The 23,296-nt window shown below is 43.0% G+C and overlaps 1 protein-coding gene across 5 annotated transcripts in view; it reads left to right on the forward strand.

Moving 5' to 3' along the window:
* Positions 1-539: 539 nt before the first annotated feature.
* Positions 540-23,296, forward strand: part of DIAPH3 (diaphanous related formin 3) — a 527,980-nt gene continuing 505,223 nt past the window's right edge. For 4 of the 5 annotated variants that reach the window (XM_043478170.1, XM_043478172.1, XM_043478171.1 and 1 more), the window contains exon 1: positions 540-889. In XM_043478170.1, the coding sequence (XP_043334105.1) occupies positions 638-889 (252 nt within the window). In that variant the 5' untranslated portion in view covers positions 540-637. Of the gene's footprint in view, positions 890-5,409; positions 5,785-23,296 lie in introns of those variants that run through there. The other variant, XM_043478174.1, reaches the window with a different exon arrangement.

Consider the following 23,296-nt stretch of genomic DNA (forward strand, 5'->3'; position numbering starts at 1 on the left):
TGAGCGGGTTCCCAGCTCTCAGCAGGCGCTCAGACGGCCTGTGCAGAAAGCGTCCTCTAGGGCGTCCTGGAGGCTATGGTCCTCTCCTGCTTAGCCGCCCTTCAAGTACAGATCCCAGATGAACTACTTTTCCCAGTGGCCGTCACACCGGGGCCTCCCGAGACGTGCGGGACGGGGATCAGATGATTTCGCATCCAAGCTCTGCTCAAGTGGCGGCGTTGGGCAGGTCCCGCCGGATCCCGCCCCATCCCCGGTCAGCCGGAAGCCATTCTCCAAATTCCAAACACACCCAGACTAGTCACTTCCCGGTACTCTTCCCACACTTCCAAGGCCGGCCGCACCCACTGCCCTTCAACTTGGGCCGCCTGCTTCTCCGGAGGCTCGAGCGGCGCAGAGAACGGCGGAACCGCCAATCACGCTTCTTCTTGCCCGGAAGGGGCGGCGCCCAGGGCGCGTCCCTCCGAGTGCGGCCCCGGATTGGCTGCGCCCAGGCTCGGCGGCGGCCCCGGATTGGCTGGGCCCGGGTGCTCGGCGGCGGCGGGACTTTTCGGATGTGTCGGCGGCGGTCAGGAGGCAGCGGTTGGACTGAGCCGGGCCGGCGCAGTCGGCGGCGGTATTGGGGACGCGCGCGCGGCGGATGCCGGGCTCCCTCCCGCGGTTTGCAAAGCTGCGGCCTTCTCCTCCCTCGCCTGCCCGGAGCCGCGGAAGCATGGACCGGCACAGGCCGCGGCTGCGTGCCCCGGCGCAGCGCTCGGTCGCCGGGGCCGCCTACCCCGCCTCCTCCCCGGGCCGCAGCCGCCGGGACAGCGAGGCGCCGCGCAGGAAGGGCCTGCAGCGCCCTCCGCCGCCCCGCGGCCGCGCGGCGCCTGCGGAGAAGCGCCCCAAGTTTGTAAGTTGGGCCTTGGTCCGGGCGGGCTGAGGCCCGGTGCTGGGTCCCTCGGTTTTCCTCAGCTCCGGTCTGGCCGACAGTGGGGGCGGGTTCCCTGGACCGAGCCGTGAGCTACGCTTTGTTCTAGATCGTCAGAGCTGCCGTCTCCTCACGGGTTATGACGGCAGCGCCCAGTTCTGTTTGGATCCTTTGACAAACATCTGATCACTGCCCCAACTTCCTAAGGCTGTCGTGAGAAGCAGCTTCAAACGTTTCAGTCCTGATGTCTCTCGTGCACTTTGCATTTTTAAGTTAAACTTTTCTTTTTTCCCTTAGCATCTGAGGGTATGAGATATATCGAAGTGATCTTTACGTGATAGGTTTGCTTTTTCAGCTTCATGTTTTAATTCCCAAGAAGAAGTGTTTTTTTTTTTTTTTTCCCCAAGAAGTTTTTAAAAGTAGATTATAACTTTACAAATTGAAACGGCTCGTTTTAAAACTTGGCGGGTCATGCAGTCACCGCTAAAGAATGTTTTGGTTAGTTTGGAAAGAATTCTGAGTATTTGAAACCTGCTATTCCGGTTGCTTCTCTTAGTCACTTTAACGGTCAAAGAAGTGTCGTGATTAGCGCCTTGTAAATCTTTGTATTGGCACTAACTAGTGAAAGAAGAGAGAAGATTGTTTTATTGTCTGTGTGTAAATAAATCACAAGCAAATTACATAGAGGGTTGGTACATTTGGAGTGAGACAGAATTGACAATTTAATACCCCCCATTTTACTTAGAAATACGGAAAAACATTTTAGTCATAGGTGAAATTTTAGAGTACAGCTTGTTCCTTCTGTGAACAAATGAAAGCTGTTAGAAATGTGAGTCAAGATACACAAATTAAGGGATGAAGGCTTGTGGAGGAGGAGTGAGTAGCTACGTATAACAGTCAAAAATGAAACATGATTAAAACAGAGCAGAGCCTGAGATGTATCAGAATACTGAAAATGAAGGACAGCATGGATTAATGATGCAAAATTAAGTATCAAGATGACCATAAGAATGGTGAAATTTTACAAAGGGGATCAACTGTGTTATTGACTGTTATCTTAACATGGCTGAGGAATAAATAAGACAGAGTTGGCAGTGAAAGATTCTACCCCATATGGGAAGAATCCACTGGGCAATGACTTTTTTTCTTTTTACTCTCTGGGTTAATGTCATCATTCCTGTTTGTCTCTGACTCCTGTGCTCCAGAATGTATGAAATGTAATTTTCTGTGACTCCTTCCAGCAAGGAGGTCATGAAAGAAGAACCTAAAATAATATTAATAGGTTTCGTTTCCTTGAAGGATGTATCAGGTGATGTGAGTTCTAGGTTCTGTGCTGTTTTTCACTTCTTAGGTATGTTGTAAAGATGAAAAAATGTCTAAAGACACACACTTTTAAGCCCTCAGTCTAATAAATACATTTAAAATACTGTGCGTGTTTTTAGATTGGTAGAAGTCTGATTTGAATCATGACTTTAAATTAATTTAGAAGTAATTTGGCTTCTTTGTAATCTCATAAACTAATTTAAATTCTTGCTTACATGATAATTTCTTGGTATTTTCCATTTTACTAATTCTGTCATCAGCTGTGTCTAATCTATTTAACTTATTCTGAATATTTGAATTATCAATTATCTTTTATTTCTATAAGTTCCATTTGCTTCTTTTTCAAATCTGCCTGGTTACTGTATTCTTTATATTGCTGTTTCTTATTCCTTTGTTCCTTTAGACACTGCCTATTTTACTCTTTTTCTTCTGTATTTGGCATTTATGGTATGTGCATCTTTGGACTGTGTACAGTGACTTGCACCCGTGGTAGAGTGGTCTCTCCCTCTGTGCTTGTTAAATTTTGTATTGGTAATTTCAATGCTTAATCTTAACCTGTCTTCTAGGAGTCCTAACTCGGGAGAGTTTTCTTTGGGCATGATCTGAGTCTATTTCTACTAGGAGCCTGAAAGCGCCATCTCTCTGTTGGATTGGAATCATAGAGGGCCTGGAATTGGAGATGCAATTCTAACTCTCCTAGCCTAAGCTCAGTATCCCAGTACCAGGTTACCTTCTGAGCAGGCGTTCCCAACCTGCCTGCTTCTCGCTGTTCTCAGTCCCACTTCAGTGATGCTTGCTAATTGGTTGGAGGGTGATTTTGGACACCACCCATTCCTCATGAGATCTCAGCAGTGCCCCAAATAGTGATTGTTCTGTCGTTCAGTCTGCTGTACTGCTGGACCTCAAGTCCATTCTTGGCTTTCTCTTGATTTGGAATGAAATGTTGCTAGCTAGTCTGAATCCCTTCAGGTCACATAGTCATTAGGTCACCTGGTTGCTTTTGACTGTAACAAGTCATGCAGGTTAGTGATAATGTGCGTGACTGGTGTTTGCAAGCCACAGGATTGCAAGCTTGTGAGGAACTGTGGGTCAATGGCCACTGGCTCCTTAGTGTAAGAAGGTAGGAGCCCTGGTCCCCACTGAATTTCTATCTACTTCGAACCTAGATAAAGCAGACAAATCCTTATTTTCTGCTACTTGTATAGTTGTGGGCCTCTAGTTAGTGTTGAATTGTGTATAATTGTCAGTAGCATAGAACTTCTCCCCATAGATATGTGTAAATAGTAGAGATTTGTCTGTTGTAAATGTAGGATAGTTTGGCTGCACAATAAATCAGCTTCTTTTGGGCTGCTTGTGAACTCAACCACTTGGTTTCAGCAGGGGATGTGGCAAGCAGCGTGTGTGTATGTGTGTGTGTGTGTGTGAGAGAGAGAGAGAGAGAGAAGGTCCTGGAGATAGTTAATGGGGACGGGGTGCCACCAGTGGAGGCTGGAAGGACAAGGCAGGAGCCTGGGTGAAGACTTCGTGAAGGTGAAGAGAATTCAGTAGATCATTAAAGTGGTACTTGCCCTAGGTCACACCATTGGTTCCTGGACCCAAGTTCTATTTCCCTTCTAGAACAAAACAAAACGGTTTCCTACTCATTGTGAAAAGTCTTTCAGTGACACTAGGCGTTTAATTCTTACCTCCCACTACTAGAAATGCACAGTAGAGACAGGGGAAGTCCCCAGATCCAGAGTGAGAGCAGGACGTGTGGCTTCAGGCGAAGTCTCCATCTCCAGGATGTGGGTCCGGTCCTCTGAAAGGGGGCCTGTAAATTCCGTGATCCAAGCTGGCAGAGTAGCTCTTCTTTTTCAGTTAGGATATCCTTTAAGAGTTCTCACAGACTTTACTGTAAATTTCACATCTCATCTTATGGTTTCCATTGTATAGATTGTTATTACAGTATCTAGTTCTGTCACTACAGTAGCCTCAGTTTTGATAGGAGAGGTTTTCACCAGATCCATTAACATCTGTATGTCTACTGTGGTTGATCGTTGTTAGTAATAACAGTTAACTTTAATGAGCCAAGCACTGTTTTAGGTTTGTCATAGATTTCAGCTCCTGTAATCGGTTTAACAACCCAATGAGGTAGATACAAGGTAGCCTTGTTTGCTAGAAGGGGAAACTGAGGTACAGAGGTTAAACCGCCTTTGGTTGCATTGTTGCCTGGGTGCGAGACTGGGATTTGACTCTAGGGAGGCTGGCTCCAGAGGACACATCCTTAGTCCATGAGCTGTGTTACTCTCCCATGCTAGTGGGAGTTTTAATCATTAGTGCTGCGTTTTTCATTCAGGAACCATTAACACTAGTTAGTAATGTCTTTAGTTAATATAGATAGTGATTTCCTGATTGTAAGCAGGTTGTGAGGTGGGAAGAGGTGTTAGGTTGGAGAACTTTTGCTTGTTGTACTGAGAACTTGAGAACTGAAATTGGGGTGGGCTTGGTGAGAATCATGTCTGCTCACCTCATTTCCTTAGGCTTCTTTGGAGGTAGAAGTGGTTGGCTGAATAATGATCCCCCCAAAGATTCAGCTCAATTCTGTCCCTTAGTCGTGTCCAACTCTTTGCGACCCCATGGACTGCAGCACGCCAGGCCTCCCTGTCTATCACGAACTCCCAGAGCTTACTCAAACTCATGTTCAGTGATGCCATCCAACCATCTCTTCCTCTGTCGTCCCCTTCTCTTCCTGCCTTCAGTCTTTCGCAGCATCAGGGTCTTTTCCATTGAGTCAGTTCTTCACATCAGGTGGCCAAAGTATTGGAGTTTCAGCTTCAGCATCAGTCCTTCCAATGAATATTCAGGATTGGTTTCCTTTAGGAGGGACTGGTTTGATCTCTTTGCTGTCCAAGGGACCCTCAAGGGTCTTTTCCAACACCATAGTTCAAAAGCATCACATCTTAATTTCTGGAGCCTGGTTACCTTATGACAAAAAAGGACGTTGTAGGCATAATTAAGTTTTTAAAAATGGAGATATTATTCTGGGTTGTCTGGATGGACCCTGCTTGCAAACACATTTCCTTAGGAGAGGAGGTAGAGGGAGATTTGACTACAGAAAGGTAAGAAGATGTGGTGGCTGCAAGGCAGAGACGGGAGATGCAGCGACACTCTAAAGAACGCCGCAGTCACCAGAGACTGGGAGAGGCAGGGGCTGTTCCCACAGAGCCCGGGGAGGTCGGCCCTCCTGACACCTCGATTTTAGCCCCTTTGGAAACATTTCTGTTGTTCTAAGCCATCGTTGTGGTATTAATTTGTTACTGCCGCCACAGGAAACTTGACGGCAGGTATAGTTATGAGGATGACCACATTGAAAGTTTTGGCTTCACAACTTGTAAGTGTATGCTTTAGGAGAACCATCAGATCATTTAAATCGCTTCCTGTGGTATCGTTTATTTTAGATTTGTGATCTGAGCGAAAAGAAGATAACCACAGTTTGGTTTCCTAGAAAGACAAGAACATTCATTCATCTTGCTGTGCTGTATCTTTCTCATAAAGCGACTATGATAATGATACAGGCGATTTCTGTGTGCTTTTTTTGAATTAATTTCTTCATTGAGTCCTCAGAAAAGTGATGCTTTCAGTTGTCCTAGATTTACACTGTCAAGAATTGGAGATTGTGTTCTTAGTTGAAGGCTTTAGGCATCTGAATTTTATTCATATCAAAATTCCACCTAACCCAGCAGGCACAAAAACCTATTTAAAGTAAAATCACTTTATTCAGCCCAGTCTTCTAAGTATAGTTGTCTTTCGGTATCCATGGGGGATTGGCTCTAGGACCCTCCTTGGATGCTAAAATCCATGGTTGCTCAAGTCCCCTACATAAAATGGCATAGCATTTGCATATAACCTATGCACAGTGTGTTAGACACTTATTTGTGTCTGACTGTTTGAGACGCCCATGGACTATCCTGTGGCAAATTCAAGTTTTGCTTTTTGGAACTTTCTGAAGCTTTTTCCCCCAAATATTTTTGATCTGTGGTTGGTTGACTACTCGGATTCGGAACCTGCATGTACAGAAGGTTGAATGTAAATTGCTCTGAATCATCTCAGACTTTCTTTTCTTTCTGTCCTTCTAATAGAAAAAAATTTGTTTGTTAATAAGACTTATTAAAAGAAACAAAATATATCCACTGGCTTTTGGGGAGCATATTAGCTGCTGAAAACAGATGATAGATGGTACGTACACTTCTGGATCATGTGGATCTTTGTGAGTAAGAAGGGGTGGGAGCAGGGATGATTGTTTTAGATTTAGAGCAAGGCTTAATTGCTTTTTTCAAAGACTCATGTCTTTAATTATGAAGCAGGCAAACTGACATACATTTATTGCACTGTGAAACCTTGCATCTCATCTAGTCTGTCTTGCAGCAATTGCTTCTGAACAGATGTTACCTGAAACACCTTTGTGCAGTTGGTAGAATGCTAAAATTTGTCATGCTTTTATTATTGTTGTCTTAAATTAACTCTGCTTTATGGCATAACTTTATTGCTGTGTCCTAGAATCTTTATATATTTATTGCCTTATAAATTGGATTTAAAATTGGCTTTTTATATGGAATGTGAATTAACGTGTGTATAACTTGTTTATGCTTACAGAATAACACAAGACAAAACTGCTTTGTGTTGCACTAATGCAGTTGTCTTTAACTCAGCACATCGTATACTGTCTCCAAACTCGGAGTGAAATGAATGCTACAGAATATGCTTACGATCACACTCTGCTTGTTTATCCCAGAAACTAATTTGACTTTTAGATCTATAAAATATAGATTAAGCATAACCTTTTACTTCATGGGATATTAAGGATCAAAGCATGAGCTTTCTTTGAACAGGATCTACAAAGGTAACGCTCTCTCAATAGCAGCAGGGTGGCATTGAAACACCTTAGTGCCGAGAGTAATTTTCGCAAATAGCAAATCACATAATGGTTATTAACTTAGGGGAGAATTTAAGAGTTTCAGTAAGTTAAGTTTTGATACTGGAATATTCAGAGTACTGTCTAATGAAAGCTACTTGGAAATGCTTGCCATAGATTTTGTTCTTCAAATGATCAATTATGATCCTTTCTCACAAATTTTCTGTAGAAGAGACAGTATGAATAATATTTCGGGGCAGTGACTTGGGTCACTTTTAGGGCTTGGATTCCAGCTGAGTCCCTTATTAGCTGTGTGAACTTAGGCGAGTTGTTTAACCTCGCTCTGTGCCCGTTTCCTCATATGTAAAAGGAAGTTGTGGGGAGATGAGAAGTTAAATGTGATGGGTTGAGACCGGTACCTGTAACAGCGCTTAGACTCTGTCTAAATATTTACCATTTATAGTTTTGTTGTTGTCATCATTGGTAGTAATAATAGTAGTGGTAGTACAATTTTTGTGTAGGGTTTAGGGCATTGGGAACATTACAATGCATATTTGAATAACTTTCTTACATTGGGAAATCTTAATAGGGCCATACTTTTTCCTCATGATGAGACGGAGGCATTCTGTTCCCTAGTTTTACCCTGACATGTCAGCTGACATGCACAGTGATGGAGACTTCTGATTCTTAACGACTGAAAAGTCAGAGCAAGTTTCTGAATCTTTGGGAGGGGAATGTTTTTATTTGCAAAACGAGTTTCATGCAACTATGAAACTTGAGTACCAATGAAACTTACAAAAAGGAACTTGCAAAGGAAACAACCTCAAATTGAGGAAAAAAATTCTTGTGACACTCCATTGTGATTTGAATGATAGTAAAAATAATGTTACTTATATCTGTATATATAAAAAGCTAAGTATAAATCTTTATGCTTCTGGCTCTTTTACAGAACAGATTTACACATAAAATCCAAAACAAAACTATAAAACTTATAAAGTTTAAATTGGTAACATTAATGTGATTGATGATTTTGTTGAAATTACATCCTCATTATTAGATTTATTAGTGGAAAGATATGTGTGTGGTTTGCTGGGCTCCTTTTTGTCACCTTGGCTCTTGGGGCAGAAGTGGGACTCTGGAGCTGAGGAGGCTCAGCCCAGACCGTGCATCCAAAGGCCCAGCTTGCGTGGCGGGCGGAGGCCTATCACCGAACACCTCCATCCTTCTCCCGAGGCCTGGACTGGAGGCTCTGAAGTGAACAGCCTCACTGGCTCTTCTGGATGGAGTAGTGAACTCTTGTAATGTGTTTATGATAAAAAAGAGCCATATGTAATTTTCTTTTTAAAGTAAATTATATGAAACTGTTGAAAAAGAGCAGAAAGAATTGGAGCCAAGGCCACCAGTCCCTGTATTCATCTTTTCTTGAAATGTAACTTTCTGCAGCTGTAGGTTTATTGTTCCTTGAATAGTGTCATTTTCTAATTACCTTTTGGACTTGAATTTTTCCTAAGTGCAGGAGTTTGTGAAACCTACACGGCATGCTGTCCGTGTTGTCTGGCCTGCCGACACCATGTTGGTACTGCATATAAATGCAGGCGTGTTCACCAAAAGTGCCTGAGGGAATGTGGTTTAGAGAGGGCTTCCCCGGTGGCTCAGCTGGTAAAGAATCTGCCTGCAATGTGGGAGATGTGGGTTCAATCCCTGGGCTGGGAAGATCCCCTGAAGAAGGGAGTGGCTACCCATTCCAGTATTCTGGCCTGGAGAATTCCATGGACTGTAGCAGCTTTCACTTTCAGATTGTCCAGGACGTGCTTGGTGGTGATGGTTTAGTCACTAAGTTGTGTCCGACTCTTGTGACCCTGTGGACTGTAGCTCGTCAGGCTCCTCTGTCCCTGGGATCTCCCAGGTGAGAATATTGAAGTGGGTTGCCATTTCCTTCTCCACCAGAATGTGCTTGCTTTATTTCTAATGTTTAATATAATCTTGAAAAAATAGAAAGTTTTAAAATTCTGATAGAATTGGAGAGTCTGTAGAAGAGCCCTGCAGACCTCAGTTGGAGGAACTTGGAGATGACTTGAGGAGTTAGGAGAGTCCCCGAACAGGCAAAAGTTTTGTCCCTTTGTTTAGTGTTTCATTTCGTGATGAACTAAAAGTGATTAGTAAGTATTTATCAGTAGTGAAGGATTGTATACAATGTGCTTCAAAACAGTCTACCTCTAAATGGTTTTCTGAGGGTCAGCATTTCCCTTGCAGTCTTTAAAAAATACATTTTATCTTACAAAAGTGGTATAGAACACCATGTACTGCTCACCAGTAAGCTTCAGAAGTGAAACATCATAAATCCTACTGAAATGTTCATTTCTTCCCCTTCTGTCCATATCTCCTTATTACCTTTGCTTTTCATTTCTTTGAAATAAGGGCTTATGTGACTTAAACTTTTTTTACATTTTAATTTCTTTTTGGTGAGGGGGTTTCCAATTTATATTTATCTCTTTTCCCCTAAAAATATTCCCATGAATGGAATTAGTACCCAATAACTTTCTAATCTCTCCACCATTGAGCATCATAGCCCATCTTAAATACCTGAAAAGGAGGGGGCGCTATGACTTAATGTGTGAAACATCTCCTAAGGACATCCTGTGTGCTAAGGGCCTTGCGATATTCCCAGGTAGCTGTGGTCTATGTCAGACCTTCAAGGAAAAGATGTCTAAGTAACTTGTCCAAAACTCATTAGAGAAATTATTGCTAATTCTAGGTCATTATAGATGTTAAAAAAAAAGTATATGCTTTTTTTGGAGATAAGGTATAGAATTTCTTAAAACTCTCAGTATGATATTGATACGTGGATTGATCTAATTGTAAGATACTTAATGTTACATTTATTTTTCCAATTTTATTGTGAGGTATCTTCCCAGGATGTAGGGGACTTTTTCCTGTAGTCACTGCATTTTGCTGAGGCAGGCGTTTATTTGGGTGTCATAAAAATGAAACTTTGTTAACATTCAGTTTTTAACCAGGATTTGCAAATTGGTGACATTAATTATAGATTGTTCTGTGGTATTAAACTGTTTCTGTTTATCAAACCTTTGGATGGAATGCAATTCAAATGACAATTACAGTTCATTTCTAATGAAAAATTTGACAGCCTGAGAAATGAACATGAAAAATAGAATTCACATAATCTATATTCAGAAATCCAATGTGACAGTTTCATTTCTTTATAAAAGGTGATGCTTTCGATTAAAACCATGTTCTCACTGCACTCACCTGTCTTCTGAGGGTATTATTTTACTCTTATTGATATGTTATCTCGAGCCTGCTTTCAGTTGCTATGTGCATATGTTTGTAAGCTTTTGGAAGTCACTTTCTCTCTTGGTGGTGCCTGATACAGGCTTAAGCTTACAATGTGAACACTTGGTTAATTGAAAAATCTATGCAAAATAGTTCTTGTAATCTTATACCACCTGATTCACTAATCTATTCATGATTAATTTAAATTGAAATGTTATTGATATACCTTTAATGTCTGTTTTCTTTTCTCTAAAAGATTGCTCTGGGGGTGGGTGAGGGCATGTGAGTGTGTGCTTAGTCGCTCGGTTGTGTCCGACTCTTTGCGACCCCATGGATTATAGCCCACTAGGCCCCTCTGTCCATGGAATTTTCCAGGCAAGAGTTCCAGAGTGGGTTGCCATTTTCTACACGAGAGGATTTTCCTGACCAGGGATCGAATCCATGTCCCCTTTGCAGGCGGATTCTTTACCGCTACCACCACCTGGGAGGGCCTGCAGAGACTACTTGAAACATACCTGGGTCATTGGAGGACTGAGTCTGCTGACTCAGGTCCTCCAGGGGCGGGCAGTGTGGCTTAAAACCTACCTCCCACCCCTAACCACTGTGATAGAGAGGCTTGGCTTATATGTGCTTGGGTGAATTAGCTTCTGTGCCTCAGTTACCCTGTCTGTAAAATGGGATAGATAGTCATAGTATTGTGAGGATTAGTCGGGTAATGCATGTTATTATAATAGCTTGGGCACAAAACTAGCAGTTAATATATGACAGCTGTTATTACCTCTCTTTCTGGAATTGCCATGTGATTAGGGCCTGATAAACTAGTTGTAAGTTAAAAACATCATAAGTCAAAATTGCATGGACTATGCCTAACCAGCTGAACATCATAGCTTAGCTTAGGCTGCTTTAAACATTCTTAGAACATTGCATTGGCTTATAGTCAAGCAAACGCATCTAGCAGAAAGCCTGTTCTGTGACGAAGTGTTGAATGTCTCTTGTCACGTGTTGAACACTGTTCTGAAGGTGGTAGACAGGCTGGTCGTCCGGTCTGGAGCAGTTGCGTCCCCTGTGACCACGTGGCTGATGGGGCTGTGGCTGCCACCCTGCCCAGCATCTGGGGAGGACCCTGCCCCTGTCGCTAGCCTAGAAAGGGTCAGAATTTAAAATCTGGAGTACAGTGTCTAGTGAGTAAGTATAAGTTTTGCATTATTGTAAAGTCACCCCTTTCTAGGTGGGAGACTGTAGTTGTATTCTTTTGATTCTTTCCCAGACCCCAGAGTGGGGGAGATTTCCGCGTCTGCAGTGTAGGACATCCTGAAGGGCAGGTGACCAGATCTCAGTTACTGACAGCATCTTGACCTTTCTCCTTCTGCTGCCCACCTCCCTCCACCCTCCTTCCCCCGTTCCTGGTGTCCAGGGCCCTGTTCTTGTGTCCAGGGACCCGACCTCAATTCCAGTGGGGCCACATAAAGAGCTTGGTCCCTGGGTGCATCCCCCTCCTTTCTTCATCTTCTGCCCTTGCCTCTCTTTCTTTCTCTGTCAGCCTCCTGCTGACAGCATTTGCTCCACACCCTACAGAAGTAACCCAGGACTCTTTTTGAACTAGGATGACTTCACATTCCTTGCCTCCTCAAGCCTGATATAACATGGAATATCAGAAAATAAAAGAGCACTGGCCTCCATGTGCACTTGCTTCCTGTCTCCAAGCCTGGAGTGACCTGACAGGCTTCTCAGTGAGGGACCCACGCTCTGTGGCCGGGGGAGACCCCGCGAGCCCTGCGGCCTGCGATGTCGGGGCTCTGGACCTGCTGGCTGGCAGGGCCTGCAGCCTGCTGTCGCAGTCGTCACTGGCCCGGCACTCACTCAGCTCTCTGGTGGACTGTGCACTCCTGAATCACTTTCTGCAGTGCTCTGAAGCAGAACCCTCACGACCCTGGTGTTGCACTTGATGGGACCGAGGCGAGGAGAGAGGTGCTGCGCTGGGGACGAGGCTGTGGGCGGCATGCAGCCAGGTGGGCCCGGGCTTTGAGCTAGCTTTCTGGCTGCTGCTGTTGCTTAGTCACCCCATTGTGTCTGATTCTTTTTCAGCCCCATGGATTGAGGATTTTCCAGGCAAGAATACTGGTGTGGGTTGCCATTTCCTTTCTCCAGGGGATCTTCCTGACCCAGGGATCGAACCCACATCTGCTGCCTGTGTCTCCTGCATCGCAGGTGGACTCTGACTGCTGAGCCTTTGGAAGGCCCCGCTTTTTGGTTCCATCCTTTTTTACTTCTCTCAGCGTTTATGCTGAGACTGTATTCACTCTTTTTACCTTCTCTATGGGCCTGATTCCTTTGTTAATAGTGTTTTAAATTGAAAAAGTAATGTATGAACCTCTTAAAAAGCCCAACAGAATGAGTTCAGAGTGAAATTCACTGACTCCCTTACATCCCGGTTGAGATTTTCCCCACACAGTAACAGTGATGACTTTGATCATTTTCACTTGGATGCTTTACTGATACTCGGTGTGTGTGCGTAGCTCCCACTTGGAGCTGCCCTGGCGCAGCATTCGCTGAAACTGTCTTAGACATCGTTTCTCCTGCATCTCCACGCTCAGCCTTGACAGAAGTTAAAGGCCATATTGCTTGAACTGGCTCAATTTCCTGCTATTGCACCAATAATCTATATCTGCGACGCTTCCTCCTTTCTCCTCCAGTATCTGTAGAAGTGTCTGGTTTTCTATTCAGGGTTAGCCCCTTTGCCCCTGATCTTCATCCAGTTCCACTGCAAGAGGCTATTTTACTCTTCACAGGTCCCATCTTATTAAAATGCTCAAACATCTACTCTGAAAGAAAGAGCAGGAGCAAAACCAAACACCCACCTCTCCCAACTGTCCATGACCCAGACACCGCTCTGTACCGTGCTGTTCCCTTCCCTCATAGCCAAGTTCTGTGAACTCGTTGCTCTCGTTTATTCCGTAAACATTTGAGTGGCACAGTTGGGTACAGTTTGGTCCCTGACTTCAGGAGGCTTGCACTCCGTCTGGCATGGACACAGAGGTGCAGTATTACCAGGGAGCCCACACTGTGTCATTTTTAAGAGCTCAGACTCTGAAGTTAGCCTGGGTTTAAGTCCTGGCTCTGAAACTGGTAGCTCTGTGACCTTGGCAAATTGCTTTTGTTACTGATGTTGTTTATTTATTCATCTATGAGGTGGGAACAGTAGTATCTGTATTATAGTTAAACATGACGTTTCAATATGTTATATTGGGGGTTAACATGTAAGTACTAAACAGCTCTCAGCTCATTGCTCCTGTCATGATGGCATTAGCCAAGGGTAGAGAGCGCTTGTAAAGGGGGGATTCAGACACCTCCCACAGGCTTCTCAACTTTTGCTTCTGTCTTTCCACTAAAATTTGGCAGGTCAACTACTGCCAACCCAGTGGCTGGTCTTCATCTTCAGTTCAGTTCAGTTCAGTTCCGTTGCTCAGTCATGTCCGACCGTTTGCGACCCCACGGACTGCAGCACACCAGGCCTCCCTGTCCATCACCAACTCCCGGAGTTTACCCAAACTCATGTCCATTGAGTTGGTGATGCCATCCAACCATCTCATCCTCTGTCGTCCCCTTCTCCCTCCTTCAATCTTTCCCAGCATCAGGGTCTTTCCAAATGAGTCAGTTCCTCACATCAGGTGGCCAAAGTGTTGGAGCTTCATCTTACTGGACTTCAGAGTTTGAGCACTGACCCATCATTTCTTCAAATCTTTTCTCTAACTTGTTCTTCTCTTCTAATCTTTGCTTATCCATCTTCCTACCCTCTTGGTGTTCCAACTACTCTCACTTTGATCTTTTACTTATTTGGACTTGAGATTTCCCTCCAGCATGGACTCCTTCATTTCACTGGCTACCTGGTGATACAGGCGTCTACCTGTGTCAGTGCTGTTCATCACGGCTTTCAGTGATGATGGAGCTTTCTGCTCTGCTGTGTCCAGTTTGATATCCACTAGTCATATGTGGCTCATGCTGTTAGAGGGCTGATTTTTAATTTGATTTAGTTGGAATTAACTTTTGAAATAGCCATATGTGACTAATGGCTATGCCATACTTTGACTCACATTCGTGTTTAAAGGGACTGCCTGTGGTCTCAGAGTCTTTATTTGTAGGTCAGACTGCCTTCCAGTGATGGGACGGTTTGTTCCTGGATAACTTGCACATCTTGTTCAGGCAAACGTGATACACTTTCACAGCCTCTGAAGCTACCCTCAGCGATGGGTTTGTGAGTGAAACGCCATCAGTGATAACAGAAACAGGCTTGGGGTCACATCTGTTAGAATGGCTGTCATCAAGAAAAGAGAGCAAGTTTTGGTGAGGATGTGGAGGAAACGGAACCCTTGTGCACTGTTGCAGGGACTGTAAGCTGGTTCAGCCTCTAAGGAAAACAGTATGGAGGTTTTTCAGAAATTAAAAAAGAACTATTATATGACTCATTAATCCCAGCTCTGGGTATATGTCTAAAATAAATGAAAACTGAACCTTGAAAAGGTATCTGTGATGCTTCCCTGGTGGCCTAGATTGGCCAAGAATCTGCTTGCCAATGCAGGGGACATGGGTTTAGTCCCTGACCTGGGAAGGTTCTACTTGCCACGGAACAGTTGAGCCCAGGGCCACAACTACTGCACCCTTGCTGTCAAGCTTGCAAACTACAGCTAATAAAGCCTGTGTGCCTAGAACCCATGCTTCTCAAGAGAAGCCCATTGCAGTGAGAAATCCATGCACTGCAACTAGAGAGTAGCCCCCACTTGCCACAATTAGTGAAAAACCCGCATGGAGCAACAAAACCCGGCGCAGCCAAAAAAAAAGCTATCTGGAGTCACATGTTTATTGCAGCGTTACTCACAGTAGCCAAGATAGAAAGCAACTTCAGTGCCCATCCACAGGTGAACGGACAAAGAAGGTTCGGTACGTACTGAGTATATACAGTGGGATTAAATCCATCCGGGAGAAAGACATGCTGCCGTTTGTAACAATGTGTTTGGACCTTGAGGGCATTATGCTAAGTGAGAAAAGCCTAAGGGAGAAAGACAAATACTGTATGATACTACCTATATGTAGAATCTGAAAAAGCAGGGTAGGGGAATGTGTTAAAGGAGGTCAACTTTGGAGAGATGAGTTAAAGGGTATAAACTTATAATTAGAAGATAAGTTCTGGAAGTCTACCATACAGCATAGTGGTTATAGTCAACAATGGTGTATCATAAACTTCAGAGTTGCTCAGAGATTAGATCTTAATGTTCTCAGCATTAAAAAGATGATAATTATGTGATGTGATAAAAGTGTTAGCTAAAGCTACTGTGGCAATCATATTGCAAAATATGAATGTATCAGTCAACATGTTGTATACCTTAAAGTTACACGATATTATATGTAAATTATATCTCCATAATATAAAAAGCAGATACAGTAGGTTTATCTTCATATCCTCACAGGAGCGACAGTAATCGGTTATCTGCTCTAGGTTATGATCACTGGGGACTCCTGCGCCTGTGGCTGTCAGCTGCTGACTCCCCCATAACCCTTGCTGACTTATTAATGCGCTTGAATGGTGCGGTAATCAGTATAAAACTATGTGCGTCCAGAAGTCCTTTACAAACGTACTTGGGTTGTTACTAGAGTAATCACTAGAGTCTCCTTGGCTTTGTTGGAGGATTGCCAAAGGTGGTTTAGGCTGCAGTTGCTTGATCTTACAGCTTGACTATGGAAATTGGTGTGTTCAAAACCCAAATTGTGACATGGAATGTTATGTGTTGGAATGTGGCTGTGTCATTATGTAACACAGTGTAAGTTTGATACAGTATTGGACCGCTCTGTGTCTAATCTCATTCATGCATTTCTGTCTCCAAATATCTCAGATTTCTTTGGATAAGAAGTGCAATGAAGAATATTAAGGTGAGGAACCCATGTGTTTCAGCACGTGTAGCACTGGAAAGATAGTTACTTATATTATTTTTTGAATAGCTGAAAACGGAAATAAGTGACCTAGGTTATTTATTTTTTCCTCTGAAAGCTATTGAATTGTAAACTCCTTAGAGGGCAGATGCTATGTTTCATAGGTATTTATATACCAGACCAGACGTGATGTCTTGCTAGCTTACGTGCATGCTCAGTCACTTCAGTTGTGGCCGACTCTTTGACACTGTGGACCGTGGCCCGCCAGGCTCCCCTGTCCACGGGATTCTCCAGGCAAGAGTAGTGGAGGGGCTGCCACGCCCTCCTTCAGGAGATCTTCTGAACCTGCGTCTCCGACATCTCCAGCATTGGCAGGCAGGTTCTTTACCACTAGTGCTACCTGGGAGGCTCCTTGTTATTTTAGATGCTCAATAATGATATCTTGCTTGGTTAGTATTTCTAAAAGAAGTGTCAAGTGTAACCACATTTTATGTATAGTACTGGGACTGTATGTAAGAGCTGGAATTGCGCTCTTTTTCTCCCTTCTTCAGACGTCAAATTTGTAAATATGCAATAATCTTTTTGACTCATTTTAAGTGACAAACCAATTTAGAAGTAGTAATAAAAAGTAGTAATCAAAAAAAAAAAGGAAAAAAAAAGTAGTAATCAAATTATGCAAGAAAACTTAGTGGTGATTTAAAATGTTATTTAAAACAGTTCAAACTTATCAATAATTTAAAAGAAATTTTCTTTAATTAGACTTGTGTGTGTATGTATTTTAATGATATTTTGAAATGTGAATGTTTTTGTGGCTTATGTTTAGTCTTATTGGGAAGCACATGGTATATAAGGCATGTACTAAATTGTAAATTCTATGAATAACAAAAAGTATTCATTACATTTCTATTTTACACTTCAGCAACTTTAAAAGATAAAAGGGAAACTCCCTAGCAAAACATCTATTTTTGCGTTAGTCAATTTTCAGAAATTACAGTCCTCGCAGCTTCTTATACTCACTCCCCTCGAGTCTCAAGGTAACACTGTGTCGTCAGTATTAGAACACTTACTAACTGCCCAGCTGGAATTACACTGGTCTTTCTTGCTCAGATTTTATTTTCGGCTTCTTTACCTCATAAACAATTCAGAAACTGCTTTATTTCTGCTGTGGGTCTTCCTCCCTAGGTTTGGGACGGTGAAGACGGAGGGAAGGGAAAGGGAGGGGTCTGAGCCTGGGTTTGGGTCTCATTGACCAAGACTCCGTTCTCAGACTGCCCACTCTGGTAGATCACTTGTGTGACAGTCAGTTTCCTGATCAGTGAGATGGGGCTTTGCTGGTGGCTCAGTCGTGAAAGAATCTGCCTGCAATGTGGGAGACACAGTTTCGATCCCTTGATTGGGAAGATCCTGTGGGGTAGGAAATGGCAACCCACTCCAGTTTTATTCTTGCCTTGGAAATCCCATGGACAGAGGAGCCTGGTGGGCTACAGATGAGTCAGACACGACTTAGTGACTAAACCAAGGTGAGACAAGGGCTAGTTTGTCAGATCGTTGGGTGTGTTAGCGGTTACAGTAAGTCTCACAAAGTGTTGCTAGCAATGGTGATGTGAGGTGGATACCTAAGCCTTCACTTTGCAGTCTTGGTTTCTGTCTCAGTCAAGGCCTTTTTTGGGCTTAAAGGCACAGTCACGATCTAGTTCAAGGTTAGAAAGAGCAATTGTAAAGAGGCCTGGGGCTGTCTCATGGGGTCAAGAACAGTAAGTTTAGCTGTTCCTCTCTTGGCCTGGAGCTGCGAACTGAAAGCTGGCAGCTCCTCTTTGGCTGGGATCACACGGTCTCCGGTTGCCTCCTAAGAGGCATCTGCTCCACGGTGGTGTGTCTGCAGTGTGTTGCTTCTGCTGGTCTGCCTTTCACACAGCTCATCACAGAGCCTCACAGTCCTAGGTATGTGTGATGCTCCCGGTCCGGATTCTCGTATCTGAATCCCAAGTCCAGATTTCTGGGAGAGTGAGGATGTGACTGGCTTTGCTTGAGCTCTGCTTCCTCAGCTGTGGCAGGGCTGGCTTACAAAGAACAGGAAAAGAAGAGACCGTGTGCTTGAGACACACAAGCCAACACATGTCTGCTCTAGCTGCCCCTGTGGGACTTTGGAGACCCCTTGATGCTCGGCACCGAAAGGCAGAGTTCGCAACAGTGTGCCCGGTTCAGTGGTTTCTAGCAATGGTTATATGCTCGAGGCACCAGGAGGAGCTCAGGTACTTAGGACAGGCCCTGTCTTTGGGTATTTTGATTCAGTTGCTTTGGGATATTACTCAGGCATTTGTATTAGGAACAGAAAACAGAAACTCTAAACCACTGGCCTAATATGTTCCCCGCACTGTGGTATGTCTAGTTCAAAGATAAGGGAAACAAGGTTCCTGACAGGTTTAAAAAAAGAGAAAAAGATATACACATGATCTGCCAGACAGTGATTGCAAACAGAAGAGCCATGGACGACAGGTGGAGTCACCACTGACGATACTGAGGTTCACCCACCTGTGCTGTACATGTGTGTGTGTGTTACCTACTCAGTCCGTTTGCTTCCCTCCCATCTTAGTCGCCCCTGAAGCTGCCAATGTCCTGAGGCCCAGGCAGCACGCTGGCTTTAGGGATGGTGTTGAGAAGCTGCTGCTGACTGGAATTCTCAACCCCAAAGAAAAATGACAGCATGTGAGAGGCCCCAGCAGCTGAAAGGAGGGTGGTTCAATACCATTAACACTCAGCAAAACCTGAGAGCCTGTATGCAGGTCAAGAAGCAACAGTTAGAACCAGACATGGAACAGTGGACTGGTTCCAAATTGGGAAAGGAGTACGTCAAGGCTGTATATTGTCACCGTGCTTATTTAACTTATATGCAGAGTATATCATGCGAAATGGCAGGCTGGATGAAACACAAGCTGGAATCAAGATTGCTGGGAGAAATATCAATAACCTCAGATATGCAGATGACACCACCCTTATGGCAGAAAGTGAAGAGGAACTAAAGAGCCTCTTGATGAAGGTGAAAGAGGAGGGTGAAAAAGCTAGCTTAAAACTCAGCATTCAGAAAACGAAGATCATGGTATCTGGTCCCATCACTTCATGGCAAATAGATGGGGAACAGTGGAAACAGTGACAGACTTTATTTTTTCAGCTCCAAAATCACTGCAGATGGTGACTGCACTCATGAAATTAAAAGGCACTTGCTTCTTGGCAGAAAAGCTATGACCAACCTAGACAGCATGTTAAAAAGCAGAGACATCACTTTGCCAACAGACCTCCGTCTAGTCAAAGCTATGGTTTTTCCAGTTGTCATGTATGGATGTGAGAGTTGGACTATAAAGAAAGATGAGCACCGAAGAATTGATGCTTTTGAACTGTGGTGTTGGAGAAGACTCTTGAGAGTCCCTTGGACTGCAAGGAGATCCAACCAGTCCATCCTAAAGGAGATCAGTCCTGGGTGTTCATTGGAAGGACTGATGCTGAAGTTGAAGGTCCACTCCTTGGCCACCTGATGTGAAGAGTTGATTCGTTGGAAAGGAGGAGAAGAGGGTGACAGAGGATGAGACGGTTGGATGCCTTCATTGACTCAATTGACATGAGTCTGAGCTAGCTCCAGGAGGTGGTGAAGGACAGGGAAGCCTGGCGTGCTGCAGTCCATGGGGTCACAAATAGCTGGACACACCTGAGGGACTGAACAACGACAAAAGCAGAGTTGCTGATAAAGTGGAGTCAACTGTCACTTAGTGTTTATGTTGAAACTTTGAGAATGTTGTTATGCTTAAGCATTTGTAACTGTTGCGTTAGGGGAATAAAGGCCCTCATCCTCTAGATGGCCTGGTTCGGATCTACCCCCTTCCTCTTCTCTGGTTCAATTCCCGTCACTGCAGCTGTGCTGGCTGTCTCCTAATCGCCTTTGTTCCGGCTGCTCTTTTATCTGAAGTACTTACCCCACTTGTCCATGAAGCTACCTCCTTAGTCCACTTCCAGTCTGCTCAGATGCTGCCTTCTCAGTCAGTCTTATGCTCACCCCAGTTCCTCCTTTTAAAACTGCATCCTGCAAACCCTTCCACTCTGCTTTCCGGGCCTGCCTTCCTTTGAAGAACTTTGCATTTTTAGCAGAGATCTCATCACCTTCTAACATCTTCTGTAACTTACTGTGTTTGTTGTCTGTTTCCCCAGTGGAAGGTGAGCTTTTCTAGGACAGAAATTTTTGTTTTACTGATGGATCCCTTGCCAGTAACATAGTAATATTTAATAAATATTTGTTGAATGAATGAATGTTTTAGGAATCCCTCATTCTGTGAGGGTAAATTGTGCCCTACCAGTTTTCCCTAAATCATGGCTAAAACTTATTTCTGCTTTAGTTGTAGATCATTATTAAATATTTGCATGTTAATTAGCAAGTATTTATGCAAATGTAATTAGTATATAATTAGCAAATATAATTGGCATATAATAGAGATTCTGCCTTTTCTCCCTGTCAGCATTAAACAGTTCTGTTACGGTGCTTGTCCCACTGTCTTGCATTTGGTTATTCAGTCACTTGTCATGCTGATCCTTTGGTTGTAAACTCCTAAGGGCAGGTATTGGGTCCTCTTTATATTTACTGTAGTGTCTTGCACATGTTGGGAGCCTAATTGTATTGTGTAGTAGCAAAAAAAAAAAAAGGATTACGGGACTAGATTGAAAAATCATGTCTTATTTCTTTTTTTCTTATTTGTTATACTTTGTTATCTTGTCTTCATTTGCATTAAGGGGTTATCAAGTGAGTGGTATTTATCTTAGCTTTCTCAAGATGGCATGGGATCATTTACATTTACAATAAGGAACAATGATAGATTTCTTTTATTTCTGACATTAATAAGTGTCATAAAGTAGAAAAATAAAGCTAAGTCAATATATTATTGTTGCCACAGAAATTGAATTTATGTCAAAAGGATTTGTGCTTGTGATGTAGTGATTCGTATATTTTTCTTGAAATTAAGTCTCTAGCAGGTGACAGCATCAATAATTCACAAAACCAAGGAGCCTTTTGAGATAGGTTAATTTATATATGTGGATTAGAAAACACATGAATAATGTGCTTAATGTATTCTGACATATTTGAAAATATACATCGAGAAACAGCCTATTAAAAAGGCTGTTCACAGTATTTATTAGACTTTTATTCTTACTTCTTTTACTGTCTCATACATAACATTTTTATTTAAAAAGGAACTAATCTATATTTTCTGCCTGGTGTGAAAAGTATTATCCATAGTAATTAAAAAACTTTATTCACTATAAAATAAATATGCTCATTCTAGACAACTGAGGAAATACAGAAAAAATGTAAAAATAAAAGTTCCCAATCCCACAATTCAGATAGATAAAATTAACAATGGTTCCTGTCTGATTTTTTCCCATAAGTATGTATGTTAACAAAGTTAGAATTACATTGCAAATGCAATTTTACTTCAGCTTTGTTTCCTGTAACATTATATTATAAGCATTTTCCCTATGGCAGAACTGTAATCTATTTACTCTTTCCCATCTTCTGAGTTTTAGGTTGATTGCAATTCTGGTCATCTAAAATAACACGGTAGTGGTATATATATGTTTGTATATAAGAATACGTGATTGTATTTCTTATTTTCTCTGTATAGATTCTAGAAATAGAATTACTAGGTTAAAGAATAATTACTAGTAGAATTCTTAGTTTGAACATTGGATTTATTTCATCAAAATTGTTCTCTAAGGTTTAACCAAATTTATGTTCTTTATGGTGATGCTAGAATGTAAACAAAATCCTTCTCAAATAATAGATGCACTGACGCTTGGTACCATATGAGCCTCAGGAATATCCAGTCTAACTTTGTGTCTTGTGCGTGACATCTAAGAGATGAGGCAGTCTCAGAAATAACCTAGTAGTTGGATAAGCTTCAGGCTGATCCTGGAATCTCTGGGACTGTTTAAAATCTTCCTACAGCCAATACCTTACTTTTCAGCCTTCTTCAGGTAATGAAAAAGGTTTTTGGTTCTCATGACCTGGAACAAGACCTACTTGTAAAGGGGTTCAGGGGTTTGAATTGTCTTTTCCTGGACCCATTAGGGAAGTTTCTGATCGGGGAGTTTAAGTGAAAGAAGTTGGAACAGCTGAAGAGAATATCTTAAAATAGATATGAAACCTGTGTTCCTAGGATTAGTCATTAGGTTTTCCCTTTGAAGGAAGAGGAACACTAGAATTCTGCTAGAATAAAGCATGACTTGTAAGGTGTTCAGCCCCTGTGATGTGTAATCCAGGTGAGAGTACCAAGCAGCAATTTGAGAATTGCTTTTTCTGGAGAGGTAGTTGTTTTCTCGCAGTTACGTGGCAGACTTTTGATCCTTTTGAAAACCTTGTGCCCTCTTAGAAATGAATCTTTTCTTTTCACATGTGTAAATGGTTGAATGATGCCTCCTCCTGAAAGCTGGTCTTTTACAAAGAAGGAGTTATGGAGAAGGCAGGTCTGCCTTCCTAGAGGGTGAGAGTGCTGAAGCCGTAGATAATGGACAGTAGACAGGTGCTTGTCGTCCTGAAATAGGCAGGGTTACGGTTTTGAGTAAAGGAACAGATGAAGGTGCTGGTGAGCTTTTTCTGCTTCCCACCTCTTTTAACATCACCTCACTCACTTTCTTCTACCTCGAACTACAAAAATGACCACATGAACAGTGAGGTGACTGAAAAAAACTTTACTCTGTAGTATCAAAGAGCCAGCTCTGCTCTTGTCCTCAGGGCTGGCGAAGCTTCAGTGTTATTTTTGAACCCTTCTGAGATATTGGAGCCCTTGAAGAACGATATTTTCTAGGTGGTTCCTGGGAGATGACCCTTAGATTTATCCACAGGTGTGTCTAGTGTCATGGTTGCTAGTGGTAGCATTTCCCATTTCTATACTCTTTATAATTAGCATTGATATTAAAATAAA

Source organism: Cervus canadensis, chromosome 9, assembly GCF_019320065.1.
Source record: "Cervus canadensis isolate Bull #8, Minnesota chromosome 9, ASM1932006v1, whole genome shotgun sequence".
Taxonomy (NCBI): Eukaryota; Metazoa; Chordata; class Mammalia; order Artiodactyla; family Cervidae; genus Cervus; species Cervus canadensis.